This window comes from Diadema setosum, chromosome 8 (genome assembly GCF_964275005.1).
Source record: "Diadema setosum chromosome 8, eeDiaSeto1, whole genome shotgun sequence".
NCBI classification, from domain to species: Eukaryota; Metazoa; Echinodermata; class Echinoidea; order Diadematoida; family Diadematidae; genus Diadema; species Diadema setosum.
The window spans coordinates 12,070,724-12,094,911 of NC_092692.1; the positions used below are offsets into that span (position 1 = coordinate 12,070,724).

A 24,188-nucleotide genomic window follows, 5' to 3' on the forward strand; every position below is an offset into this window, starting at 1 on the left:
GACAAACATGTTCATATGCTCAAATCATTGTTTGTGTTTAGATACATGTACTTCGCTTTTTTTCATTTTGCTTTTTTGTTTTTGAGCAATGGTAATTAGGCCTATTATTTACCGAATACGCACATCCTTTTCGCCATGGGACATATAAGACACTTATTCAAAGAGAATCAGTTTGTGGCATTCTTTTAGATATTTTCAACTTTAATCGCCCTTCTAGCTCATAATCTCAGGTCAGCCCTATAGAAAATTTAAATCTCATGAGAACAAGCATGAGGAAGCATCTTGTGTGTGCCGTAGCATACAGTACATGGGCAAGCAGACACGTCAAGATTTGTATCCGTTTTAATCCCGAAGTCATTCTGTTGCGAAGTTGGAATTATGGTACATCCAATTACTCCATTCATTTTTTTCAATGACTTTTAAATACAATAAGATTAATTTTTGTCAGTTTTAGATATATTAAAAATATTTAGAAATGTAAAAACTATTTCAAATACAATTTTTGACAATAAAATGTTTAAACATAGTAATCAAATTGGCATTTGAGGGCGGGGACAATCCTTTCACGAATGACTGACCCTGGTACGACGAAACGTACACACGCCTACTACTACGGTACACCTACTTTTTGCGTAGCTGTAAACGCTCGTGTGTATACAAGATCGCGTAGAAAACCGGTACCGGCACATGTGAAGTGAATGATAACAAGTTGAACGGATTTCTCAAATTAAAGACTAGTGTACTTCCAATCAGTCTGCATTCTGCAATTGTGTGTGCTCATCAAGAAAGTCACTTAATAATGGCATCAGGCTGCAAGAATGGAAACGGTCATATCTCAAGGGAAACTGAATCGCAGCAGTCAAATTTAGAGAATGATTTTCCGGCCAAGAGACAGCGCAAGATCGTGAGGGTGTGGTGTGATGGATGGTAAGTCAGCCGGGCCGTGTGCGTGTGTACGTCCCCTCCCCGCGCGGCCCGGCCCCGCCCGGCGATGAATGTTGTGAGCTTTCCTGTGACAGTGTGAGCTGTGTGGTTATAAATTCTAATGCATGCTTTAAAAAGTCTACCAAGCAAGCACATTGAGGTCCAGAAGGTCTTGTAGTGGGATTTGGTTTTGGGGGATGGTTGGTTTTAACTTCCCCTCTTATCTACTGTACCTCACGACCTTAACCAGACCCGGACTGTGACTTTAACCTGACTAGGGGGTCACCTGACTGACACATCCAACTCCATATCAGGTGACAATTGACCCCCATGACCTTGACTCGAGGCTGATGGACTCACGGTTTGGGAAAGGAAAGGACTACAAGGCATACACCTGTATAAATCCACCTGAATCAAGCCCATCGTCAGCCTGGCGTAGTCAAGTAAGTATTTTACGCTGTGAAGTGGACACTACTCCCACTTTAGTCTTGAGTGCATTTGTAAACACAATGAATAGCTTAACTGTGACAGTTTGTCCCACCAGGATACAGATCCTGATCGGTCTTTGTCAGATTCAGAATAACCCCGGGGCGGGGCCGGGGCGCTCCTTGTTGTTTACTGTTGTAGGCTAGCTGTGGGAGCGCCCTGAGTCAAAACAGTGCCATCTCTGTATGTTGTAAAAGAATCACAAATTTTCGTGCAACTATAGTAGACATATAAGCTTCGTATTTTACAAGCAAAAAGCTCACTTTTATAATATAGGCCCCTACATCAGTTCGGGAAACCCACTCACAAGGGGGGCCCCTCCTTATAAGTAACCGGTCCCCCTTATAAGTAACCCCGTCCCCCTTATAAGTAACCCCCGGGGCACCCCTTATAAGGAGTCTCCACGCTTTTTTGCAATGCAAAAGGCTACACTGCTACCGTTCCATGTAAGCGCAGAGGTTTCAAATCTCGTTTACTATAAAACGTAAGTATCTGGGCAGCTGTCTATCTCGCAGATCCCTCCTGACTGAATCATTTAATTGGACAGAAATGGACTATATGCGGACCATTACGTTCTGTGTATCCTCTTGTCAATAATTGGAATACATCAGTAATTATTCAAATTGACGCATTTTGTAGTATTTAGGGGGATATTTAGCCGCGATACTACTAGGCCTTTCCAGATCCAAAATCCTACAATGCGCAGCCCCAACTCTTTCGTGTTGGGGCTGGTCGCAGTTATTGCCAGAACAGACGTTCTACTGACTACTGTCACTAGATGTCTATGTGACATGTCTATGATTAGCTAGCTTAATTCTATGTCTGACTAATGTTAATAATGAAGTGCAGTGATGCATAATGAGAGCTGAGCTGAGCTTAACCGCACCAGCGACCCCAACACGTAATATACCGTGTTACTAGTTACAGTGCCCCATGCTAGGGTTAAGCTGAGCTTTATAGTCGGAAAGATCTGTCTGTCCGGAGGAGTCTTTTATTATTATTATTTTTTTTTTGACATTATCGCTCTCCTCCAGGAGGGGATCTGTGAAGCCAGACACAGTCTCAGCAGAACATATTCCCGACGACCAGATACAGACCGATCTTTCGGTCAAAGCTGAGCTGAGCTGAGTGAGTGAATGATTGCAGAGTCCAAAGGTTCTTTGCTATAAAAATGCAAATGCAATGGCAGTGAAAAGCCACAACACAGCCTACAGCAGGTCTACTCCAAAGCAAAGACAAAGCACAGAACTATTGGCTTGCATTTCCAAAATGGCACTGTGCTCATTTAGTACTACACTAGCTGTTCTGTCACCGTCCGTGACCATGGTCTGTAGGTCATTGATACTTCATGGAATTTTCCTGGAATCAATACATTAACTTTTGTTGCAATGGTATTGGGTTATCACATTTTATTGTCTTAATTTTGTTAATGCTTGTATTAGTGAGTTGTAAAGTCTAGCTAGTCTAGAATTAGTAAGTACTGACTTCATTGTGTTCTCATTACAACTAATTGACAAATTGCCCTACACATTCATTATGTTCATGAATCATACTTCTCAAGGTATCCCATTTGGCTCTCCTGGGTTTTAGTGGTTAAAATTGATATGCATTGTAGCTAACATTTAGAAACTTAAGTACATTCCCTATAAGCAAAAATTAATTCATGCTGTTTTCAAATTCCAGCATTAAATGATGATAATTTGATTATATAATTGGCTTTGTTCAGTTTTGAAAAAAAAAAGAAAGAAAAAGAAAGTGTAGACTTGTTCATCCTGGGTATCCATCTTCTGCATGCCCTTAAACAGAACAAATTTCCAGTTTTAGATTATATCCAAGCATCCCCTGATTGGCTTTTTGTCACATTCTTTTTTATTCATGTACTTATTTATTGTTCATGACTGGCCCTATCACTTCCTTCCACTAACACATCTAAACTAAAATGAAGGTTAAACATCAGTTAAGTACATTTGTGTATTTCCCTTCACATCTGCATCCTTGCTTACTGTGTCTTGTGAGTGTTAAGAAAACTTACATGTATTTGCATTGACCTCTTACATTGTACTGCTTTTATGCGTTTTGTAATTGTATATGAATGAGTCATGTGTCTGTGTGTGTGTGTGTGTGTGTGTGTGTGTGTGTGTGTGTGTGTGTACTTGTGTGTATTGCAGGGTTGTACATTTTACTAGCATAAAAACAAATAAAAACAACCTGGACTAGCCCGACGTTTGACAGAGCATTGACAAGTGTCGTACTGACCTTCTAAATTAAAGATAAGAATCTGAGTTTGTTCAAACTCTTCTTAGGAGGAGGGGCTGATAGTCCTGTCTTTTGTGTCATAGATTAGTGAGAGGGTGATGGCATAGTTATGACTTATGAGGTCAAAGGTTAGTTGATAACAACATCAGGCCATTCTTGCTGCTTGAGAATTCATATCATTGTTATTTGTTTTTGGCTTTTTTTTTCAACGAGAATCCCTGTTCTTACCAATGTAACACACCGTCCTACCAAAATCAAATCTCTAAGGTGGATATTATTTATATTTGACCGAAGTTGATGATGAATGTATGCATTATTATTGCTTGCCAAGTTTGACAGTAAAGGAATCACAGGTCAAAATCTGGTAACAAACAGACTTCATGGAAGTCCAATGCACACATATTGTGCTGGCATTCTACAGTAGTTACTATTTCAGTGGAGTTTGGACTGCTGAACTGAACTATGCTTGAATGATTTTTCTTACCAACGTCTGAGTTAGTCTGTTCACAACAGGGAATTTCTTTACAGCTCAAAATATACTCAAAGGATTAAAGGGATGGTATAGTTTTGGTTGAGACCTGACTTCAGGTTTCTGAAGTTTTATATTGAGATAATGAAAAGCCTCTTATGAAATATGAAAGAGCGTGTAATTCCAAGAGGAATTCAACATCAATTTATTTGATAAAAATTGGTTTTGAAAATTGGCTGAGATATCCAAAACAAGGGATACTAATAAAATGTGGGTCCCTATTTCTATCGAAATCTCTTAGTTTTACTTTGTTTTCGGAAATCTCAGACATTTTAAAACCGATTTTCATCAAGTAGACTTTGAATTCCTCGTAGAATGGTATGCTCTGTAACATTTCATGAGTGGTTTCTCAGTATCTTGCAAAAAGTTAAAAGCTCAATATTCTCATCCCACCAAAAAACTATACCAGTGCTTTAAAGGGTGTGTACAGTTCTGGTCGAGGTGAGGATTTAGCTTTTAACGTTTTGCGAGATATTCAGAAACCACTCTATGAGATGTCAAAGAGCATGCAGTTCTAAGGGGTATCAAAAGTTTATTCGATGAAAATCGGTTTTGAAATGGCTGAGATATCCAAAAACAATGTGAAACAAAGAGATCCTAATAAAGTTGTGGCATGTCGCCTTTTATTATTAGCACTTTTTTGGATATCTCAGCCATTTGAAAACAAATTTTTATCAAATAAACGTTGAATCCTTCTTAAAATTACATGCTCTTTCATATTTCATAAGAGGCTTTTCATTATCTCACTTAGGAATGTTCAAAACATGAATCCCCACTTCAACCAGTACTGTACAGTCCCTTTAATATGTTCTGTACACCTCGAACTGTCAGTGATGGAAAAGTTCCCCTTTGCAACATCAAAAGGGAAATAGAGCAAAATTCATAATTTGCGGTGAAAACAATCCATGTGCAATCATGCAATCCCAATGTGTACAGGGAGGAGATCTTTTGCAGTCCGAGTGAGATGTGACTATCTGTAATTAAAGGACAAGTTCACCTTCATTAACATAAGGATTGAGAGAATGTAGCAATATTAGCAGAACACATCATTGAAAGTTTGAGGAAAATCAGATAATCTGTTCAAAAGTTATGAATTTTTGAAGTTTTTGTGCAGTCACCGCTGAATGAGAAGACTACTGCAGTGTATGATGCCATATGCGTACAACAATATAAGGAAAATGTTAAGAGAATTTCACAAAATTTCATCTTTTGAAAAAAGTACACATTCCCTTGACTCGTTACTGACATATGTTATGGGTAATATTATTCCCATTGCCTTTGGAAAGAGGCAAGTCAAGTGCTCTTTTATTATGCGAAAAAAGTGAAAATATGTTGAATTTTCTTTACATTTTCTTTATACTGTTGTACTCATATGACATCACGAGCCTTAGTAGTCTCCTCATCCAAAGTTTTAAAAATTCATAACTTTTGCATCGATTGTCCAATTTTCCTCAAACTTTCACTGATGTGTTCTGCTAATATTGCTGCATTCTCTCAATCCTTGTGTTAATGAAGGTGAACTTGTCCTTTAACTCTTGTACCCTTTCTCTGTCTTAATTCTCTCCTCAGCTACGATATGGTTCACTTTGGTCATGCCAACTCTTTGCGGCAAGCCAAGCAGATGGGAGATTATCTGATCGTCGGGGTTCACTCAGATGGTAAGAATCTCCAAGCTTTTCTCTCCAGTTCCTTGCATCCGTGAAATGCGTCTGGCTCACACTTGAATCTGACAATCATGGTGTGTCCTGCAACTTGTGTTGTTTAATTCAGAATATCACTTTAACCATTATACTTTCAAAACTGTTACAACCATGATTCTTATATGTGGGAACAAACAAACAATGGCAGTGGCGGATCCAGAGGGCGGTGCAGCCGGCGCACGCCCCCCCCCCCCCCCATTTATTTTACGTCGAAAACAAAAGAAATAAAAATGAAAAAAAAAAAATGAAATGAAACCCGGAAGTGGCACCAGAAATATTAGTTGCGCCCCTCCCCCTTTACAGAATTCCTGAATCCGCCCCTGCAATGGTTTGTTTATTTGGGAGCTTTCGCGCCCCCAAGCAGTGCTTATAAGTTTCGAGAGGAGTGAGAACAGCCTTTATCAGAATCAGATTCATGTCAGATACATTATTTCCAGCAAACAGACAGGAAAGAAGTGTTCTCCAAGCAGTTAGATGGTAGGGTAACAGTTGAAACTTTATTTACATACAGAACACTGTTATTGCTATGCTTTACAGGTTGATGCCTTGTTATCATAACCAGCATCGATTTACAAGCGTATCTATGACATGCACTTTTTTTTTTTCTATTTTGAACCGGAAAGGTATATTTTTTTACCTTATAAAACTGTATCAGTGTTGCAACAACTTGCACTGAGCTTTCAATGTTTGGAGTCTTGTGCAGATGTGGATCCAATGTACAAGTAATCTACTGAATGACCCGTATACTGCTTACAGTAGGTCAGGGAACTGTGGATCACAGTACCAATTGATGATCTGTTTATTAACCCGTAGAGGATGGACTGATTTTGCTACAAAACACATTTCCCATCTATAGAAACCTGCCGGAGTATTCATGAGACTCGTCTTCAACACATTAAATGCAAGGAGCTAGTGATACCACACCGCCAAAGTGATCTTGGTCCCATTTCATAAAAGATGTTAGGATAGCATCTCCTGTGAGAATTGCAACATCTTGTAGCAACAGCCTATCAGGAAGCAGGATTTTTGTCATTACCATGGCACTTGTCATGGCAACAAAAGTTACAATCAAGGCAACTTTTTTATGAAATGGGGCCCAGAGCCATAGTACTGCAAACTGTCACAATTTTATAAATGTTGGGTCTTCTGATTTTACAAAAGTCTTCCACATACATGATTATTTTTTTTATCTATCTATTTATTCTATTTCTTTTCTTTATATTTTTGAGTCTGTCCATATGTCAACAGTAGAAATGTGTGAAATATACAAACAAATATACATGTGTGCCACTGACTAGTTGCAGGCAAATATAAAAAACAATATTTTTAACAGATCAACCTATAAATAAGTACTGTTCGTTGATCCATCCGTTCTTTCTGGTCTTTTTTTGTGTGTGGTAATTATTGCTATTCAAATACAATTGTACTTATCAGTGTTGGACCTGTTTGGGGTGGTTTTTTTTTTCTTTGCCCTTTTATCAACTTAGCGCAAATATGTATGAATTCTGCAAGTGTGCAACTGACCATAGTGCTTGCAGGCAAATATGAAAAAGTGATGCTATAGCCTATAATTATGAACAGGTCAGTTTACACATAAATGCTGTTCATTCATCCATCAATTCTTATAGCAATTTGATTACTTTGTAACGTGTATATTAGAGCTGTATTTAAATTCATTCATCACTAAACTGGACTTTTTTCACTAAAAATCATAGACCATATCCCATAAAGCATAGATTATTGATGCATAGGTGAGCTTGAAATGTGTACCGTTAGTTAAATTTTGAATAGCTTTTTTCCTTTTACATTGACGCTACACCCGAAATGTCTGCAGCAACCCCTCCCTCCCTCCCCCCCCCACCCCTGTCCTTGAATATAATTTGCCCAACCTCAAAAGAGCTCTTGTGTACATCCTAGATATACTGTAGAAATCACATTTAAGGTACACATCATATATTTTGCAATCACATTTTGCCAATTCAGGTGTCGGACATGCAAAATAATGAAGATGATTTTGCTGTGACGTTCTTACTGTTATGCAGTGTAGAAGTAATATGTTTTTAGAGGTACCGGTCTTTCAGATGTGGATCCACAAGCTGGAAGCTCCCCCAGGAGTACTGTCATTACCATTGTTTAACCCATCAAGTCCGTGGGGCATTTTGTGCAGAAATAAGCATCTTTGCTCATTAAATTGGCAACTTGTATTCTACTGCATATCATATAATGCAGAAAGACTATACAGACCTTCTCAAATGAATTAAATCTGCGTAAAGTCAGTAAAAAAAAGGACAAAGATATGTTGTGTGAGGGGCAAATATCAACTTTGATTCAAATGTAAAGTATGTAGCCAATTCAAGGATCAGTTATGAATTTAATCAGTTACAAATACATCATATAGAGGCCTTTGATAACCAAGTAGTTTCTTGAACTTGGTAGGCTAGATTAATTTTATTACGCTACCATTTTGTATTCATAGTGCTATTTTTTTTTTTCTTCTGTGTGTCTGTGAAGCTGACATTAAGGAGCACAAAGGACCGCCAGTCATGAACGAGCAGGAGCGCTACAAGATGGTCCGTGCCATCAAGTGGGTGGACGAGGTCATAGAGGGCGCCCCATACGTCACGCGGCTAGAGACGCTGGATGAGCACGACTGTGACTTCTGCGTCCATGGCAGTATGTATTGTGTTTGCCCTCTTGGATCGAAGTCTCCAGGCAGTCGTTATCACAATATTGAATACATTTTTGCACTTGCACAATACAGAAAGGAAAAGAGTGACGCTAGTTTTTGCTGTTATGACACAGTGATTTCTTCTGTAAATATGTATGAAAATAATACAAGGTGATTATGTCATAGTCATACATCTTTTCAAACGGTTTATACATGTACATAGAAATGTTATGATACTAGTTAGTCTTTTCTGAGTTATGCGTGAACCTATCACCCCTCTATTCTATCAGCATTGCTTATTCCTTATAGCTCTGAAACAATTTCAGCCAAAGGACATAATTTCTTCTCTGTGAAAATTACAATATGACATTTGTTTTTGTGAAGATTTGTGTGCCAGCAATTGAGAGGTTTTCAGTGTTTTCTTTGTTTGATTTAGCTTGATTTACTTAAAAGTATACTATAACACGATGTGCATCTACTTTGTGTGCGTTGAGTGCCGTTAAGCATGAAAACACCTACAACGTTGCAATCACTGTCCAGAAACCCTGCACAAACAGGGCTAACATTGTTTCATGTCATTGTCGTGCCATGGAGACCTACAACTGTATGTGATGATATTTATTACTCTTGTCTTGCGCTTCAATCATTTCAGATGACATAACGCTTGATTCAGATGGCCAGGATACGTATCGCATCGTCAAAGAAGCTGGTCGATATAAGTGAGTAAATTTTACTTCTGCGTTCGTATTGAACCCTTCCCCCCCCCCCATACAAATATGTACCTCCCAAGTTGATACAGCTTCGTACTTTGCCAAGCAATTTTATGTGACTTGATTGCGATCACCATAGCCTGTTATTGTTTTCTCGTATGGATTTAATTGTATAAGTATTTGAGAGATCATTGTTGTTGAGGGTTGTGCAGTAACTGATTCTTGTCATTTGGCCGGGAAGTGAAGAAAGCTGGGGTTTTATATCATCCTTCCATATATCTTTTTGTGTGTTCTTTTATTGGCATTATCATAGGGTATTAATTGATGGCCTGTTGGGCTACTTTTATGTGATTAGAATGGGTACAAACCTAAAATCAAGCTTCAAAGTAGTTGTTTTTTAAGGGACAGGCAAAGATTGCTGTCATGCAGGCCACATTTACATGCAAGTATTGGTATTGGTCCACACAAGTATTGGTTTGGCCCTGGATCTGGTGGGAAAGTGGTTTTTGTAGCAGGTGCTGGGTCTTCAGAACTTGGTGAAATTTCTCCTTATAGGCATGCATTTTAAATCGGCAGTCGGTCATGCTCAACATTTTAACCCCTGATAATCATAGCAATCCATCCAGTACCATGGTTAACACAAGAGTATGGCATGAAGATACTTGTGAAATTTAACATTGAATATCACACAAGGCAACAAGCCCAATTGGACTGCAGCTTTTAAGTAAAACCAGTCATGTAGCCATGAAATAAAAGAATAAGCAATGGAATTTAGAAATGAAAACTGTATATTCATTCTCTTGAGGCAATGAATAGATTACTGTAAAAGTGGAAATTTTCGCGGTGTTGAAATTTTCGCGCAACCAGAAACTAGCGCGAAAATAAAAACACGCGAATATTTTGGCTTGCCATACGTTCCTGTGCGTGATGTCTTGATTCCGCGGAATTAAAAACACTCGAAACTCTTCTGACCCAGCCTAGCGCGAAAAATTAGTCGCGCGAAAATATCCACTTTTACAGTAGATGTTGATTTTCCTGTTGATTGCTGTTGCTCGCCTTGAAACGAATAGAAAAGAGAGAGAGAGAGAAAAAAAAAATATATATACCAAAGAGACGAATATGTTTTGCATTCCAAAGTCTTTATATCTCCTCCCAGACATAGTATCTATTTGTCTAAAAAAAATTTCTCTATTCTAAAGGAATTTTTTGTTGTTGTTCATTTTTTTGCGTCATTGATTTTCAAAACAAAGAACGCAACAACAAAAACTCCCTTTCTCTTTCCAATATGCAGGGAATGTCAGAGGACGGCGGGTGTGTCAACAACCAACATTGTCGGCAGGTAAAGTCACTATCTTTGTGCTTATAATATTGGGATAAGCAGGCCGGTTTACAATTTATGGATGTTTTTCCTCGGAGGACCAAGTAATATGGACCTTTTTTTTTTTATTTCTTTTTTTTTTCAAAACACTGTAACTTACCTTGGCCATAGCTGAGGACTCCCAAAATAGGAAGAAAAGATGATTCAGTGGTGGGTTCAGGTGCATTGCTATGTCAGGACATAAATCAGCTATTGTCAGGTATAATGAAGACTGAAGAGCAAAAGAAAAAAAACCAACAAACCAGCACAGCCATTGCTGTTGTTAATTTTACACATGAATACTTCATAAAGCAGTGCAGTAAAGTTGTAATTTTCCTAAAAACAGGAGGGGGAAGTTGAATACCTACATTATTCATGTTCATATGTACTTATAAACCAAAAATGTGCCACCTTTACAATTGTATATGGCATTGAATAACATTTCAGAAGGTAATGTGATCTGGATTACCGGTAAGCAAATTAAAAGCTGTTAGAGCTCTGTTGACAAGACCATATACTCTCAGCCTTGAGATCTCTGGTTCAAGTCCACTGGCAGCTTTGGTAGTGATAGGGAGGGTCGCTGGAAAGGTGTAGGGAGCTGTAAGGTTGTTTACTGTATCGATATTTGAATGGCTTCCCTCATAACCATTAGTCATGGCTCACTAGTCACATCATATCCCTGCTTAACGTAGGATGCTGCTGATGACCAAAGAACACCACATGGGCGGGGAGAAGATCGAGACGGAAGGGAACGTGAGCCCAAAGTCCAAGACATTGCAAGCATCAGTAAGTTGATGACCGGAGGATGCCGGAAATCCGTCCAAGTGATCGCTTGCGTTACTGCGCAAATCGCTGCATTTTCAGAAGTCGCGCTTCTCACAGGATATGAAGGCTGTGTCATTCTGTGGTTGAGAAAATCTCAAAAAGATTCAATTTGTTAGTGTCGTACCCTGTTGAATGATCCAACAATGCCAAGTGAATCCAGCAGTAGTGTATCATAGAAAGTTCATTCAACTATGAGATTAACATTGATGACTGAAGGTGAGGACATTTTATTATCTTCTTTGTGTTTTGGAGTTTTCATAACTTCTCCTTTCGTAATCCTCTATAAAGTGCTTGTGAAGGATGCCAGACTTTGAGGTTAGAAAATCAAATTTTATGAGATACCACTGCCTAGATTTTCACTGGTGTGTTCCTAAGACCATGAGAATGGTGGAAATTTGTGTAGGTTTTTTTTTTTTTTTTTTTTTTTTTTTGCATTTATGCCTCTCCATTGAAGTGTCCCCAATGGCATTATGTTTTCAGGTTGTCCGTTCTTCAATCCGTAGTCAATTTTGTCTGAAGGATGATTTGTTTTAACGGTCCAAAAGAGCATGAACTCCCCTCAGCAGCTGCATGTCTGAATCATGGAAAAGAGTGACTACTACATGCACTTCTGACTCAATATGTTTTTAGGTAAAAAAAAAAAAAAGATTTAAATTTTAATGCCTGGTATGTAATTGCCATGTGAGCAGTTTATATTCAAATGAGGCCTGACCCTTTGTCTGAAGTTTCCATTCTGTATCTTGAAATAGTGTAGCCATACATCCATACGTCAATTTCTCTGTGATGTGACGAAAGTTCTTACCACTTCGTTGCAAGCAATGCACTGTCAAAGGAACAGTTGCAAGTTTACTGTTTGGGAGAATGCACTTTAAAAGGTCATAGGTAAAGGATCTTGTTTAAATGATGATATTCTTCAGAGACCAGCTTCAAGAACTGTATGCATTAGGACTCTGATGTCCTCATTTCCTCCAGCACATTTCTACAGTACTGTACACTATACTTATATGCACTGCACCATGTTCAACTTACCCGTTTGTTCCCTTCAAACTTTCAAAATCCACATATACTTGTGGACAGTGTCCTGTGGGCTATTGGTTATGATATTTGATTTCTCTGTGCAAAAAATTGCAGTGTGCACACATGCATGTATGTGCAACATAAATATCAGAGGAACAAGAGTTTCCTAATCTCTCCCTCCCCCCCCCCCCCCAACTACTGAGTCACTTCTATTCTTGCCAGCATTGGCAACTGTGCTCCCCCTGTTGTGTGTTTATGTGTCTGTCTTGATATGTTTCAGAGAACACAGAGAACGCTCACCAATGGATCGGTAAATGAAGCCAAACGCCCACAAAAATCAATTCATACATTTTTTGTTTTGTTCTTGTCTTGTCATGTCTTTCCTGTTGTAAAAATTGGGACATTATTTACACAGTGTAACCTCCCTCATATAGCACAGAAACAATGTGCAGTCATGATGATGTTTGAATTGTCACTTAAATAGACCGTGCAAGCCTTGAGAGCAATATTAATTTTGAACATGGCATTCAAAAAAATAAAAAAATAAAAGTAAAGATTTAAAAAAAAAAATTTAAAAATGGGTGAAGGCATTCAAGTTTAGCAACTACTTCAGAAGGTATACATGAAGCCTTTGTTAAGAATGTGGAATCACAAGAACCAAGGCCATTCTCTTTTGTTATTTCTATCTTTGAATACTGCAGCTGTCATGGCTATATGCTGGAAAAAAAAAAAGGAGCAAAAAAAAAGGTGGGGTGGGTGGGGAGAAATGTCCTATATTAGACTGGCAAATTTGTTTTTTACCACACATAGTACATCATATGTTGGATGGTTAGATCAAATTGCACTCATTTATATAATCTGCACAAATTAGAAACAAAAACGTATGAAAATTTGCCAATTTGAGTAAAAAAATACTTCACTGTAGTATTCTTCATTGTGTTTGCCACTTTGAGGACTAGATAAGATTTAGTGATTTTGAGGCTTTTGATGATTTCTAAACAATGGTATTTGAGCAAAATAGCACTGAAATGAAAGATAGGATTTTTTGACAACCTTATAAAATTCTACCAGTGAATACCAGTACTAGGACCTAAACCACAGTAATACGGTTTCTGGGATGAGAGGGTTGACTTACCAACAGTGCAATAACTAGTTTCATTCCTAATCAAAAGACATTTTGTGGTACATGGTAATCATGAATCCATGGTGAAGTTAACTGTAATAAATATATGGGTATATGTTAGTTACGATGTCATTTCCTCACAAATTTCACTTGGTTTGTTCACAAAATAACTAATCCAACTTTTGGTTAATAATGTAGAAACTACAATCCCCTCCTCCATATAAATGTCACAATTCTTAGTAATGCTTCAAAAATTAGATGCAAAGGATACAACTTGTTCTTGCTTATTCAATTTCAAATCAGAAATTTTAATGTGGACTTGAGAGCAGTCTAGTTGGAAACTTATGAGGAGCTGATTGAGCAACAATCTCATTGAATTGTATTTGTATATAATTTTGACCAATATCTTTGAAAACATATTAGAGAAGACTTTGAAATATGATAATTTCCTAAATTTTTGTTCAATTCAATGGGTTTCAGTTCATCTCTGTTTAAGATTCATTCAGCTGAAAGGTAGAGTAGCATGTCACATTAGCCTACATAGCACAATGAGATATACATGTATTAGTGCATTGGAGTGTATTATGAAAACATTCCCTCAAATTCAGTGTTTTGGTGATGTATAACACTGTAAATTGCATATCCGTCTCTTAGGTGACAAGACCTTGTATCACAAATTTTCATGAAAAAGCCTTTTTTTTTAATTAATTGTCAGATAATTGGTTAAGTGATGTTCTGTCTGAATCCTAGCTGTCTTACCTCAAAAATAAGCCATCACAGCACGTAAAGGAAAGGCTATCACATTTGATGTAGTGCTATAATTGTAGCTTTCTTATCCAAACAATGAAAGCACATATAGTGGACTGATTTACCTAAATCTCCTTTGAACTTCACTGAATATGTTCTGCTAAAATTCCTGTACTCATTATTAACTGTTTATGTGCCGTGTTCGCACTCCCAACTCAGTCGACGGCGTGCCAAGTTCGTATATTCTGCTCAAATGCACAGACCCGCCCAAACCGATCGATATGTCGCCAAATGTTACACTGCAATGAAAGCGTTTCTTGCAATTCCGTTCCTGTCACATATAGCTTCCATTTTATGTGGTGGTTGAATATCAAGCGGTGTTCCCTACTGGATTGGCATGTAAATTCTAAGTTTCTCTCATTCTTTTTTATGCAGAAGTCATGGCTCTACAATAATGTAGCTCTAGTCATTTGAAAGAAAACAGTCGTAGATTTGACATATAATTTACGTCAAAGCAAAGCTCGGCATTTTCTCTACAACTTCAGTCACTACGTGTCCAGAATAACAACAACCTATAAACTTTACACAGATTTGAAAAATGAGCTTTGAGCATTGAAGTGTGGAATAGCATTCATGATGACAAATTCATGTCATCTATCACTATGTATCTATATGTGCTTTATATCAGCGCACTATTTATTGTCATTTTTTTTTTGTCCTGTCGCTTTTGCTATGCTCATGTTATACATTTTCACTTTTGATGTATAACAACATTCATACTATTTTGAAAAGCAGCCTTTCTGAATATGATCTTTTGATCTATGCTTTGGCATATAAGAATTTGCTTTGTTGTTTGCTTGCTTTTTTGTCTTTTCTACGTTTATCTTAACTGAAACAGACTGAAAGTAAAGGTTATTTGTACAGTCTTTGGTAGAGATTGTCATGATCAGAAGAAAAGGAATGCTACATGGTTTTGTGCAACAAGGTCATTTACAACGGACTGTTTAAACTTGGAGCTTGGGGAGGGGGATGGCAAACAAGCAACTGGCATAAGTCCGAGATCAAAACTTGATCTGAAATCTGTTACATCAAAACTCCACCGCTGAAATCCTGCATTCTCATGTTTCATGTATAAGTGATTGTTTCATCAAATTGTGTGAATTTCCTCTCGAGCAAGTACAACAGGAAAATGGTCATCTGGGCAAACATAGTTTTATGACAAAAACATGAATAAATTGGTCATGATATATGTCTCGCAGTTTTGGGAGTCACAGCTGGTAGGGCGACTGTTACTGTCTGTTTGAGCAGTCAGAGTGACAGCTTGTTCATCCATCAAAATTCTACATGAATACCCCTTTTGACAAGGTTTATATGCAGCTGCAGACAGAGATAGCTATAGACATGTATCCAGGAAGTTGTGACCCTTACAATAAGTCTGCAAGTCATCAGTCATAATGTCAGTCAAAGTAAAAAAAAAAAAAAAAAAAAAAAAAAAAAAAAAAAAAAAAAAAAACCTGTAACATTGCTTTTGTAGTGGTAATTCATGTGTATTCTGTGTCCAGATGGAGAGAAATGTACTGTATACGCCATATATTTTGCAAGTCTAAATTTTCGCGAATCGGGAATTCCCAACGATTTCACGAGTGGTTAGATTCGCGATCGTAGAGTCCTGTACTGAATGGAGAAGTGTACACGCGTACGTCACATTTACATCGGGAGAAGAGTCAATATTTCGCGTGTCTTTAATTTCACAAATAGCACCTGACTCGCGAAATTCACGAAAATAAAAGCCTTGCGAAATATTCGGCGTATACAGTAATAGTTATATTTGCCCGAAGCAGCTTGCTCTGTAGGGTAAATTTTCCATGATGTACATGTACCATCTTTTCCACTGCTAACCTCATATGATTACTCCGGGACAGAATCTGCTTGTATACATGCAATATTTGTTTTTTCTATGTACTGGTGCTGGACTAACATGTTATAATTCATTATATTTTTGGCATTCTGTCTCAGTGTCTCCACACTAGATTAATGCTTCAATTCTGGAGAGTCTTTTTCTCCTTTACTCATGATGAAAAGGCAGGAATAAAAAAGTGACCATAAGAAATCCCCAAGGTGATATGCTGTACTTACAAATCAAGCATATGACACGTCTGTTTCATATGCTGCATATCTTTCTCTCTCTCTCTCTCTTTTCTCAGATGGATTGGGATATTTGCTCAGTAGAGTGTAATGTTCGCTCTCTTATAGTTTAAATTTCATGAAGTTGCGAAGTACATGCTACAAAATACGCGTGTACCAAGTCTGCACAAGACTGTAAACATTACAGAGGTTTGCGAAAGGATCATAGTGTTTTTTTTTACATCTTCCCCAAGTCCATTATATTATGAGCTCAATTTAAGTCTTTCGTGTGCTTCTGCACAAACTTTGCTTCTTCTTTTTCTCCTGCTAGTGTTCAACAATGAGCAGTCCGTACACTGGTATATCACAGTTTCTGCCGACCACACAGAAGATTATCCAGTTTGCCGAGGGCCGGGAACCCAAGCCTGGGGACCGCATTGTCTACTGCCCAGGAGCGTTTGATCTCTTCCGTATCCTCTTTTATCATGGAAAACATCAATCAAATTGAGAGACAATACTGATAAGAAATTACTCTCTCCTTCTTTTATTTTCAGTATATCTGTCGTTAATACTCATAGTTGATCTATTAACTGTGGCACAAGAAAATGCATGGCAGATTGACCAGTAGATAAAGAGATCCTTGAGTAGGATTGTAGGTATGTAGAAGGAGAGAGCTAAGATAGATATAGATTTATAGATTCATAGAAAATTTTATTTAGATGGATAAATAGAGAGATAGATTCATGGATAGATATAGAGATAGAGATAGAAAGAAATAAAGAAATAGATAGACAAATAGAAACACTGTACATTAAAGATAGATGGATAGATAGATAAATAGATAGTATCTATCTATAGATACACTTGTGCATATATTGAAAGGAAGCCTTTGACTGATATGTAAGTAGGAAGATCCAGAGATTAATGGATGTGTGGATAATTGGGGGCTGACAATTGGTATTAATCTTATTACCTGATACTCATGCCTAATGCCAAGTGATAGTACTCAAGTGAGTATATTTATTTTTCCAGACAAATCAGATGAAACTCTATTCAAAGTTGTATTTCCATATCATTTGGATCCAATTAAGCTGTTTAAATGCATGCACTTTTGTAGAAGTGTCTTTAGATGATGTCTAATTTCTTCAGTAGCCTTTCATTTGACATTGACAGAATACTTACAGTACCAAATCTGTTTTGTTGTTGTGATTGTTGAACATTTTGTTTCTTTTTTGTTGTTGTTATTTTTGTTTTGCTTTTTTTTTTGGGGGGGGGGGGGTTTGTTTGGTTTGGGTTAATTTTTTTTTTTTTTCATTTACCATGTGTGCACAGAAACTTTCAAGGTTTGTATGATAAAGTAAACATGCCAACGTGAGTCTTTCCTTTAACCATGGTCACTCACCACCATCCAGATGTTGGGCATGTAGACTTCCTGGAGCAGGCTAGGAAACTTGGCAACTACATCATAGTGGGCCTGCATGATGATCAGGTAGGTGGTGGCATCCGCCCCCCCCCCCCCCACAACTCTCCTGCCCAGCTCAGCAGAGCCCATCCTAGCCAGTTGCAGCCAGCAGGCTTTGCACATTCCCTACAGCCACCCGTATCCCTCCCTCCCCCCCCCCCCCCCCACCATTATCATGTTGTGGAAGCAAGTTTACCAAAGCCTGGTACGCTCCTTGCAAGGGAGCCATTTGATGCTATTAGACTGAGCAGTATCAATAGCAGTGCATCGAAATTAGACTTGAATGAAATGATCATAGCACCAAGGAAAAATTAAATCTGTTGTAGATCGAGTCACCTAAAAATATTGGGAATAGGTTCCAAGTGGGGCAAAAGAACAAAGATCGAAAGTAATCAGTTTTTTTGTGTTTTATCATAATGTTGCATTTCGGCTCAAAAAACAACACATCTTGAGGATAAATGATAATGATAATGAATAACATTTACATAGCGCTTAAAGGGGATCACTAGTAACTGATCAATGGGAATCAGTGGGAATGCTGGGGGATGATTGTTCCAATCCTTGTGGGATTAATTTAAGAGTACATTATATATCTATTGTTGTGTGAAAATTATTTGCTTCAGAATGGCCTCATATTCAAGTAATGTGCAGTTAATCGTTAACGATCGCCCTGTCACTGTACAGGCATGCTAACCTGGAAACATTAAACTGCACATTACTTGAATATGAGACCATTCTGAAGCAAATAATTTTCACACAACAATAGATATATAATGTACTCTTAAATGAATCCAACAAGGATTGGAACAATCATCCCCCAGCATTCCCACTGATTCCCACTGATCAGTTACTAGCCATCCCCTTTAATACAGATGTTTCTAAGCGCATCAATCCAGAAAAAAAAAAAAAATAAAAATATGACATAAAGGTAAAATACAGTGTTATGTACATATGATACGACGACAGCAACAACAACAACAACAACAGCATTAAGATTGAGTAAACAGATAAGTTTTCAACAATGACAATATATTCAAATTAATGATTCTTCCGTCTAGATGTTTTCATTGCAACTGATTGACAAATTGCCCTACATCGACGTAAATAAGCACTGAATTGATCAGTGTTTTAGTAGTAGCCATGATAAAAAATCATGGGCGTACATACTCTAGCAGGATTCGAACCTACGACCTCCTGATCACCGGACAGGCGTCATCTCCACTAGACCATCGAGCTTTCGCCCGAGAGCAAGTGTTGGTTCTAATCCTTATAGCATGCAGCGGGTACTGCTTTGTTATTCAAATTAATGATTCTTCCGTCTAGATGTTTTCATTGCAACTGATTTACGTCGATGTAGGGCAATTTGTCAATCAGTTGCAATGAAAACATCTAGACGGAAGAATCATTAATTTGAATAACAAAGCAGTACCCGCTGCATGCTATAAGGATTAGAACCAACACTTGCTCTCGGGCGAAAGCTCGATGGTCTAGTGGAGATGACGCCTGTCCGGTGATCAGGAGGTCGTAGGTTCGAATCCTGCTAGAGTATGTACGCCCATGATTTTTTATCATGGCTACTACTAAAACACTGATCAATTCAGTGCTTATTTACGTCGATGTAGGGCAATTTGTCAATCAGTTGCAATGAAAACATCTAGACGGAAGAATCATTAATTTGAATGACAATATATGCATTTGCTGAAGGAGAAATGTCTTAACATAATGTGATGGGTTTCTTTGTGTGTTTGCATTCCAGGAGGTGAACCGTTACCATGGCAGCAACTATCCCATCATGAACCTGCATGAGAGGACGCTCAGTGTCTTGGCTTGCAAGGTGGGTGCACTGACCTCATCTGAGTCTTAACTCTGCTATGAATCTGTGAAAATTTCAGTTGGACAGTGAAACCACCTTTTGCAAACTGCTTGACCCATTGAAGACGGGCTGATTTTGTTACAACACGCCTTAGAGGCGTGTCCGAGTATTCTTGGGAGTCTTCAACAGGCTAATGTGGACATGTGAAACGTCATTACACAGCTGTCATGTAGTCTATTTTTACAAATTTTTACCTCCGCCAAGGGAGAAGGTTATTGTTTTCGTTACCGTTGGTTTGTTTGTTTGTTCGTTATTTAGTTAGTTAGTTAGTTAGTTAGTTTGTCTGTGTGCAAAATAACTCAAAAAGTAGTTAACGGATTTGGATGAAACTTGCAGGAAAGTTTGAGAATGACACAAGTAACAAATGATTAACTTTTGGTAGTGATCCGAAAATTTTTTGGGAATTTATGAAGGATTTTTGATATTTTGGAAGGTAGGGTCAATGAACTTGGGAGTTCAGGCTGCGCGTATTTAAGGTTTGCATGCGCGCACTAGAGTTCGTGCTCTAGTTTCTGCTAGGGCAAGGCGCGCCGTGCAGTTGAGGGTTTATGACAAAACAAAGGCTTCTACATGGGGAAATCGGGCGTCTAATATTTTCATATTTTATTTATATATTTTTTTATTCAGAATATCTTAATATTGTTATTCAATTTTTTCTTTAACTTAATCGAGAAAATATGTTTTCAAGAAACTTGATCTAATATGCTTAGTACATGTACATGCATTTTGTCTATTTTTAAACCAGAATATGATATTTTCCTTGAAAGTATGTTTTTTACTGTGCATCAGTTTGCTATTTCATTTGCAGAGATTTGCAGCCCTGTTATAATTGTTGTTGTAATTGTCATTACTTGTGTATTGTATTTATCATTCCTGTTATTATGAAATTTACAGTATGTGTCCGAGGTAGTGATCGGCGCCCCCTACAAAGTGACGGCGGAGTTGTTGGATCACTTCAAGGTGGACGTGGTGGTACAGGGGAGGACCACAGTCTACCCTTGCCCAGACGGGACAGATCCATACCTAGTGAGTCAACAAGTTATAGTCACTCTTCATCTAATTCAACACATTAACCCTTAACCTGTTGAGGATGGACTGATTTTGCTACAACACGCATTTCCCATAGACACTTGCCCGAGTATACTCGGGACTCTTCCTCAACGGGTTAATGTGCTTTGTTTCCCAGTTGACACACTCACTGGAGCACTTTCATCGCCAGCACAGATGTCTGGAAGCTAATTGTCAATGAATGGAGATTACCTAATCCCCGTTATCTATATTTTCTCGTCGCCGCCTTCCTGTAGGACTGAGGCATGTTACTACACTCTTTTGTACACCCGAGTGGGTTTGCTAATCATCAACTAGGTAAAGTTTTCTATGAATATTACTGAATAATGCTGAAAGAGCTTGGCAAGGTATACTTAAGTGTCTGGGTACATAAAGGGTTAATGTCAACACTGACAAAAAGGCAAGTACAACATTTCTGGAAAAACTCACATCCCTGCTGAGTGTCTACTGGGCAGGGATTTCATGCTGTATACCAGAAGGACATTCAACTTATATCGCATGCAACCTTGCATACAAAATTATGATTTAATGTGACCCAACACCATGATACCCTGATAACGATGCAGCTTAGAAAATGGTAAAATGAGGTGATTTGGCCAAAAATTAGGAATTTCATTTTCATCGAAAATTGATTGAATGTTTGATATTTTCACTACCCTGTTTCGAATTTCATAGCCTAAGAGGGTGTTGATATTCAAAACTTGTTGACTAACCAGGAGCATGCTTCTCAAGTGGTTTGACTTGATTTATAGAATGTAATTGTCTTACTATTGGAGGCCTGCATGCGTTAACACATCCATAGTTTAAAGGCCAATTTACTTGAAACATTTTCTGTTACAACTGCCATTCCTACTGTCTTTGTGGTGTAGGACTTTAGATGTAACATGGCAATCTCGTATGTCATTACAAAGTATACAATATTGATTTTCTATGACTTTTGTGGTGGCAAGTCACATTCAAGTGAAACACAATTGCTAAGACTTGATGCAACTGAGGATGGTTAACTCCTCTTTTAAACATTGTTTTGCATCACTAGGAACCAAAGAGCAGGGACATTTTCCAGCAGGTCAACTCCAAGAATAACATGTCCTCCTCAAAGATTGTGGAAAGGATAATCGCAAACAGGTAGGTTGCAATTTATTGTGTTTCTGCTTTAATAGTTCTCTTTCAAACAAATCCATCATGCTATCAGATTTCTTCTCCTGACCATGCGATCATGCTAGACAGTCTCATGTATGTGCATGTGTATGTGTATTGTATTGTGTTAACATGAACATGAAGGCATATGACAGAGCTATTGAAAGTTAGTTGATACATGTATCATTCTTGTTTTGTGGTTTTTGAAAATGAGGCCTTATATTTCCGAAGTGAGAATTGCGAGTTCTAGTTTTGGCATGTGAGGGTAAATGAACAAATATCAAATGAGACTGTGAACTTGATCAGTAGTTTTAATTGAGATAGATAGATAGATAGATAGATAGATAGATAGATAGATAGATAGATAGATAGATAGATAGATGGATGGATAGACAAATAGATTGATAGATAGATAGAGATAGACAGATAGAATGAAAATAGATATGTGGATAGATACATTGTAGAGGGAGTGGGGAGGAGAAACAATAAGATTACCTTAATTTTTTTTGGGGGGGGGGTGGGGAGGGATTTCAAAGAAAGCTTCTATGTAACTCAAAAAAATAAGCTGTGATCTCAAGTTGCTAGATATGGCCACAACTTTCCATTTATCCCAATATTACACCTCCTAAAAAGACATCTTTATCTATTCACCTTGAACGTGCCAAACAAACTGAAGGAAAGCAAAAGGTAAACTGTTCAATTCTTTCTTGCAAAGCCACGGAATGCTTGAGCTGAAGTAAATTCCATGGACATATCCAAGACAAAACTTACTAGAAACTAGAAGGACTTACTGAACAACTGCCTTCAGCTTTTCTATTCTTTGATATTATATGTAACGATTTTTGTGCAATGAAAACAAAAATTTCCTGTCCGCTTCTGTCGCAGGATCCGATTCCAGAAGCGGAACAAAGACAAGGAGGCCAAGGAGCTCCGCAACATCCGACTCATCGAGGAGAGGCGGAGACAGTCGCAGAGCAGCTCGGGGGAGGAGACGCCCTCTCCGCAGACGCGCTCCCCGGAGACGCCCAACCCTCCAATCGCCATCGGCCACTAACAGAGCCCGCGTTCATCCGCTGCTTGTACTGTACATCCCTGTGGTCGTCAGTCGCCCGTAGTCATCGATCGCGCATTGGTGTCGTGATCACAGACCGTAAACAGCAGGATCATTGTTATGGGCCACTAAAAGTCACATGATCACCAGCCACGGACAGTCTCACATTCATCACTCCTTTCTGCTGCAGGATTTTTAGAATGTAAAGTTTATTCCTACAAAGTTCACGTGCACCTGTATGTGTAATATGAAGTGTTATGCAGAGAAAGTGGCTGTTATAGAAATGTTCTTTTCTATGCATAGATGCAGTCCTTCAACTGTTTTATTCCTAAATATTTCCCACTTTATTTTCTTTTGAATCTAACCACATCAGGTTGAGTCCTCTGTGAAAATAGCAGGAACTCACTGACAAATTGTCATGTAATATGGTTAATGGGAATGAAGAATTTATTGAACGAATGTAGATCTGAATATTCTATCTTCTTTAGATTAAATAAAGTCGTATTTATAGTTATGACTTGGCTTGTGCAATGTTGATAAAAGGGTGTAATAGTATTATATTGTCCACCTGTGTAGGAGAGTGTAGAACAGAGCTTACAGATATTATGAAGATATACTGGTGCACAACTACTGACCTTTGACCTTATCTGTAGCGATTTGAGTCGGGTAGACTGCAAAATTGATCAAAATCAGGATTTTTTTGTTTTGTTTTTTGCAAGCTCTCTGCCGGCTAAACGCTTTTAAGAACAATATTGGAAATGTGGCAATATGGCCGACTGTTTGATGAGGTTCACTAGAATCTAGTGCGAAGTAGTTTGAGGCGGAGCAGTACTTTGGCAGTATTTGTGTAGTATTAGCTAACCGTGATGCACACAGTAGAAAAGAAGATACTGCTTTGGAGCTACGCCTGCATCGCAAGATTTCAGCAAGACGTCTGTGGCCTCAAAGAGGGCGATCATATTTAATTCCTCATTTCCTCCCCTCCCCCACCACACCCTTAGCAGAACCAAAAACAAAAAATTAAACAATGGAAAATGAGAGGCAGTCAGTATTACATATATCGTGATGATATCCTTCGGTAACATCTAAATACTGGTATTTACTCGCAAATGTGGTTAGGTATACACCTCC

The 24,188-nt window shown here is 38.2% G+C and overlaps 1 protein-coding gene across 1 annotated transcript; it reads left to right on the forward strand.

The window, feature by feature from the left end:
• The first annotated feature begins 799 nt into the window (after nucleotides 1-799).
• On the forward strand, nucleotides 800-23,093 carry LOC140232401 (ethanolamine-phosphate cytidylyltransferase-like). The gene is made up of 12 exons (XM_072312529.1): nucleotides 800-927; nucleotides 5,765-5,853; nucleotides 8,407-8,568; nucleotides 9,216-9,282; nucleotides 10,565-10,612; nucleotides 11,323-11,416; nucleotides 16,798-16,936; nucleotides 17,879-17,955; nucleotides 19,685-19,762; nucleotides 20,696-20,827; nucleotides 21,906-21,994; nucleotides 22,892-23,093. Exons 1-12 carry the CDS (start codon nucleotides 800-802, stop codon nucleotides 23,058-23,060), a joined length of 1,272 nt encoding a protein of 423 aa, XP_072168630.1. The 3' UTR covers nucleotides 23,061-23,093.
• Nucleotides 23,094-24,188: the final 1,095 nt, after the last annotated feature.

Bases quoted from the DNA above. Each gene is read 5' to 3' on its own strand.
- LOC140232401 (XM_072312529.1), top strand. From the start codon at position 800: ATGGCATCAGGCTGCAAGAATGGAAACGGTCATATCTCAAGGGAAACT. The intron at 16,937-17,878 runs GTATCCTCTTTT...ACCACCATCCAG, and splicing joins AGGAGCGTTTGATCTCTTCC to ATGTTGGGCATGTAGACTTC. The intron at 20,828-21,905 runs GTGAGTCAACAA...TTGCATCACTAG, and splicing joins ACGGGACAGATCCATACCTA to GAACCAAAGAGCAGGGACAT.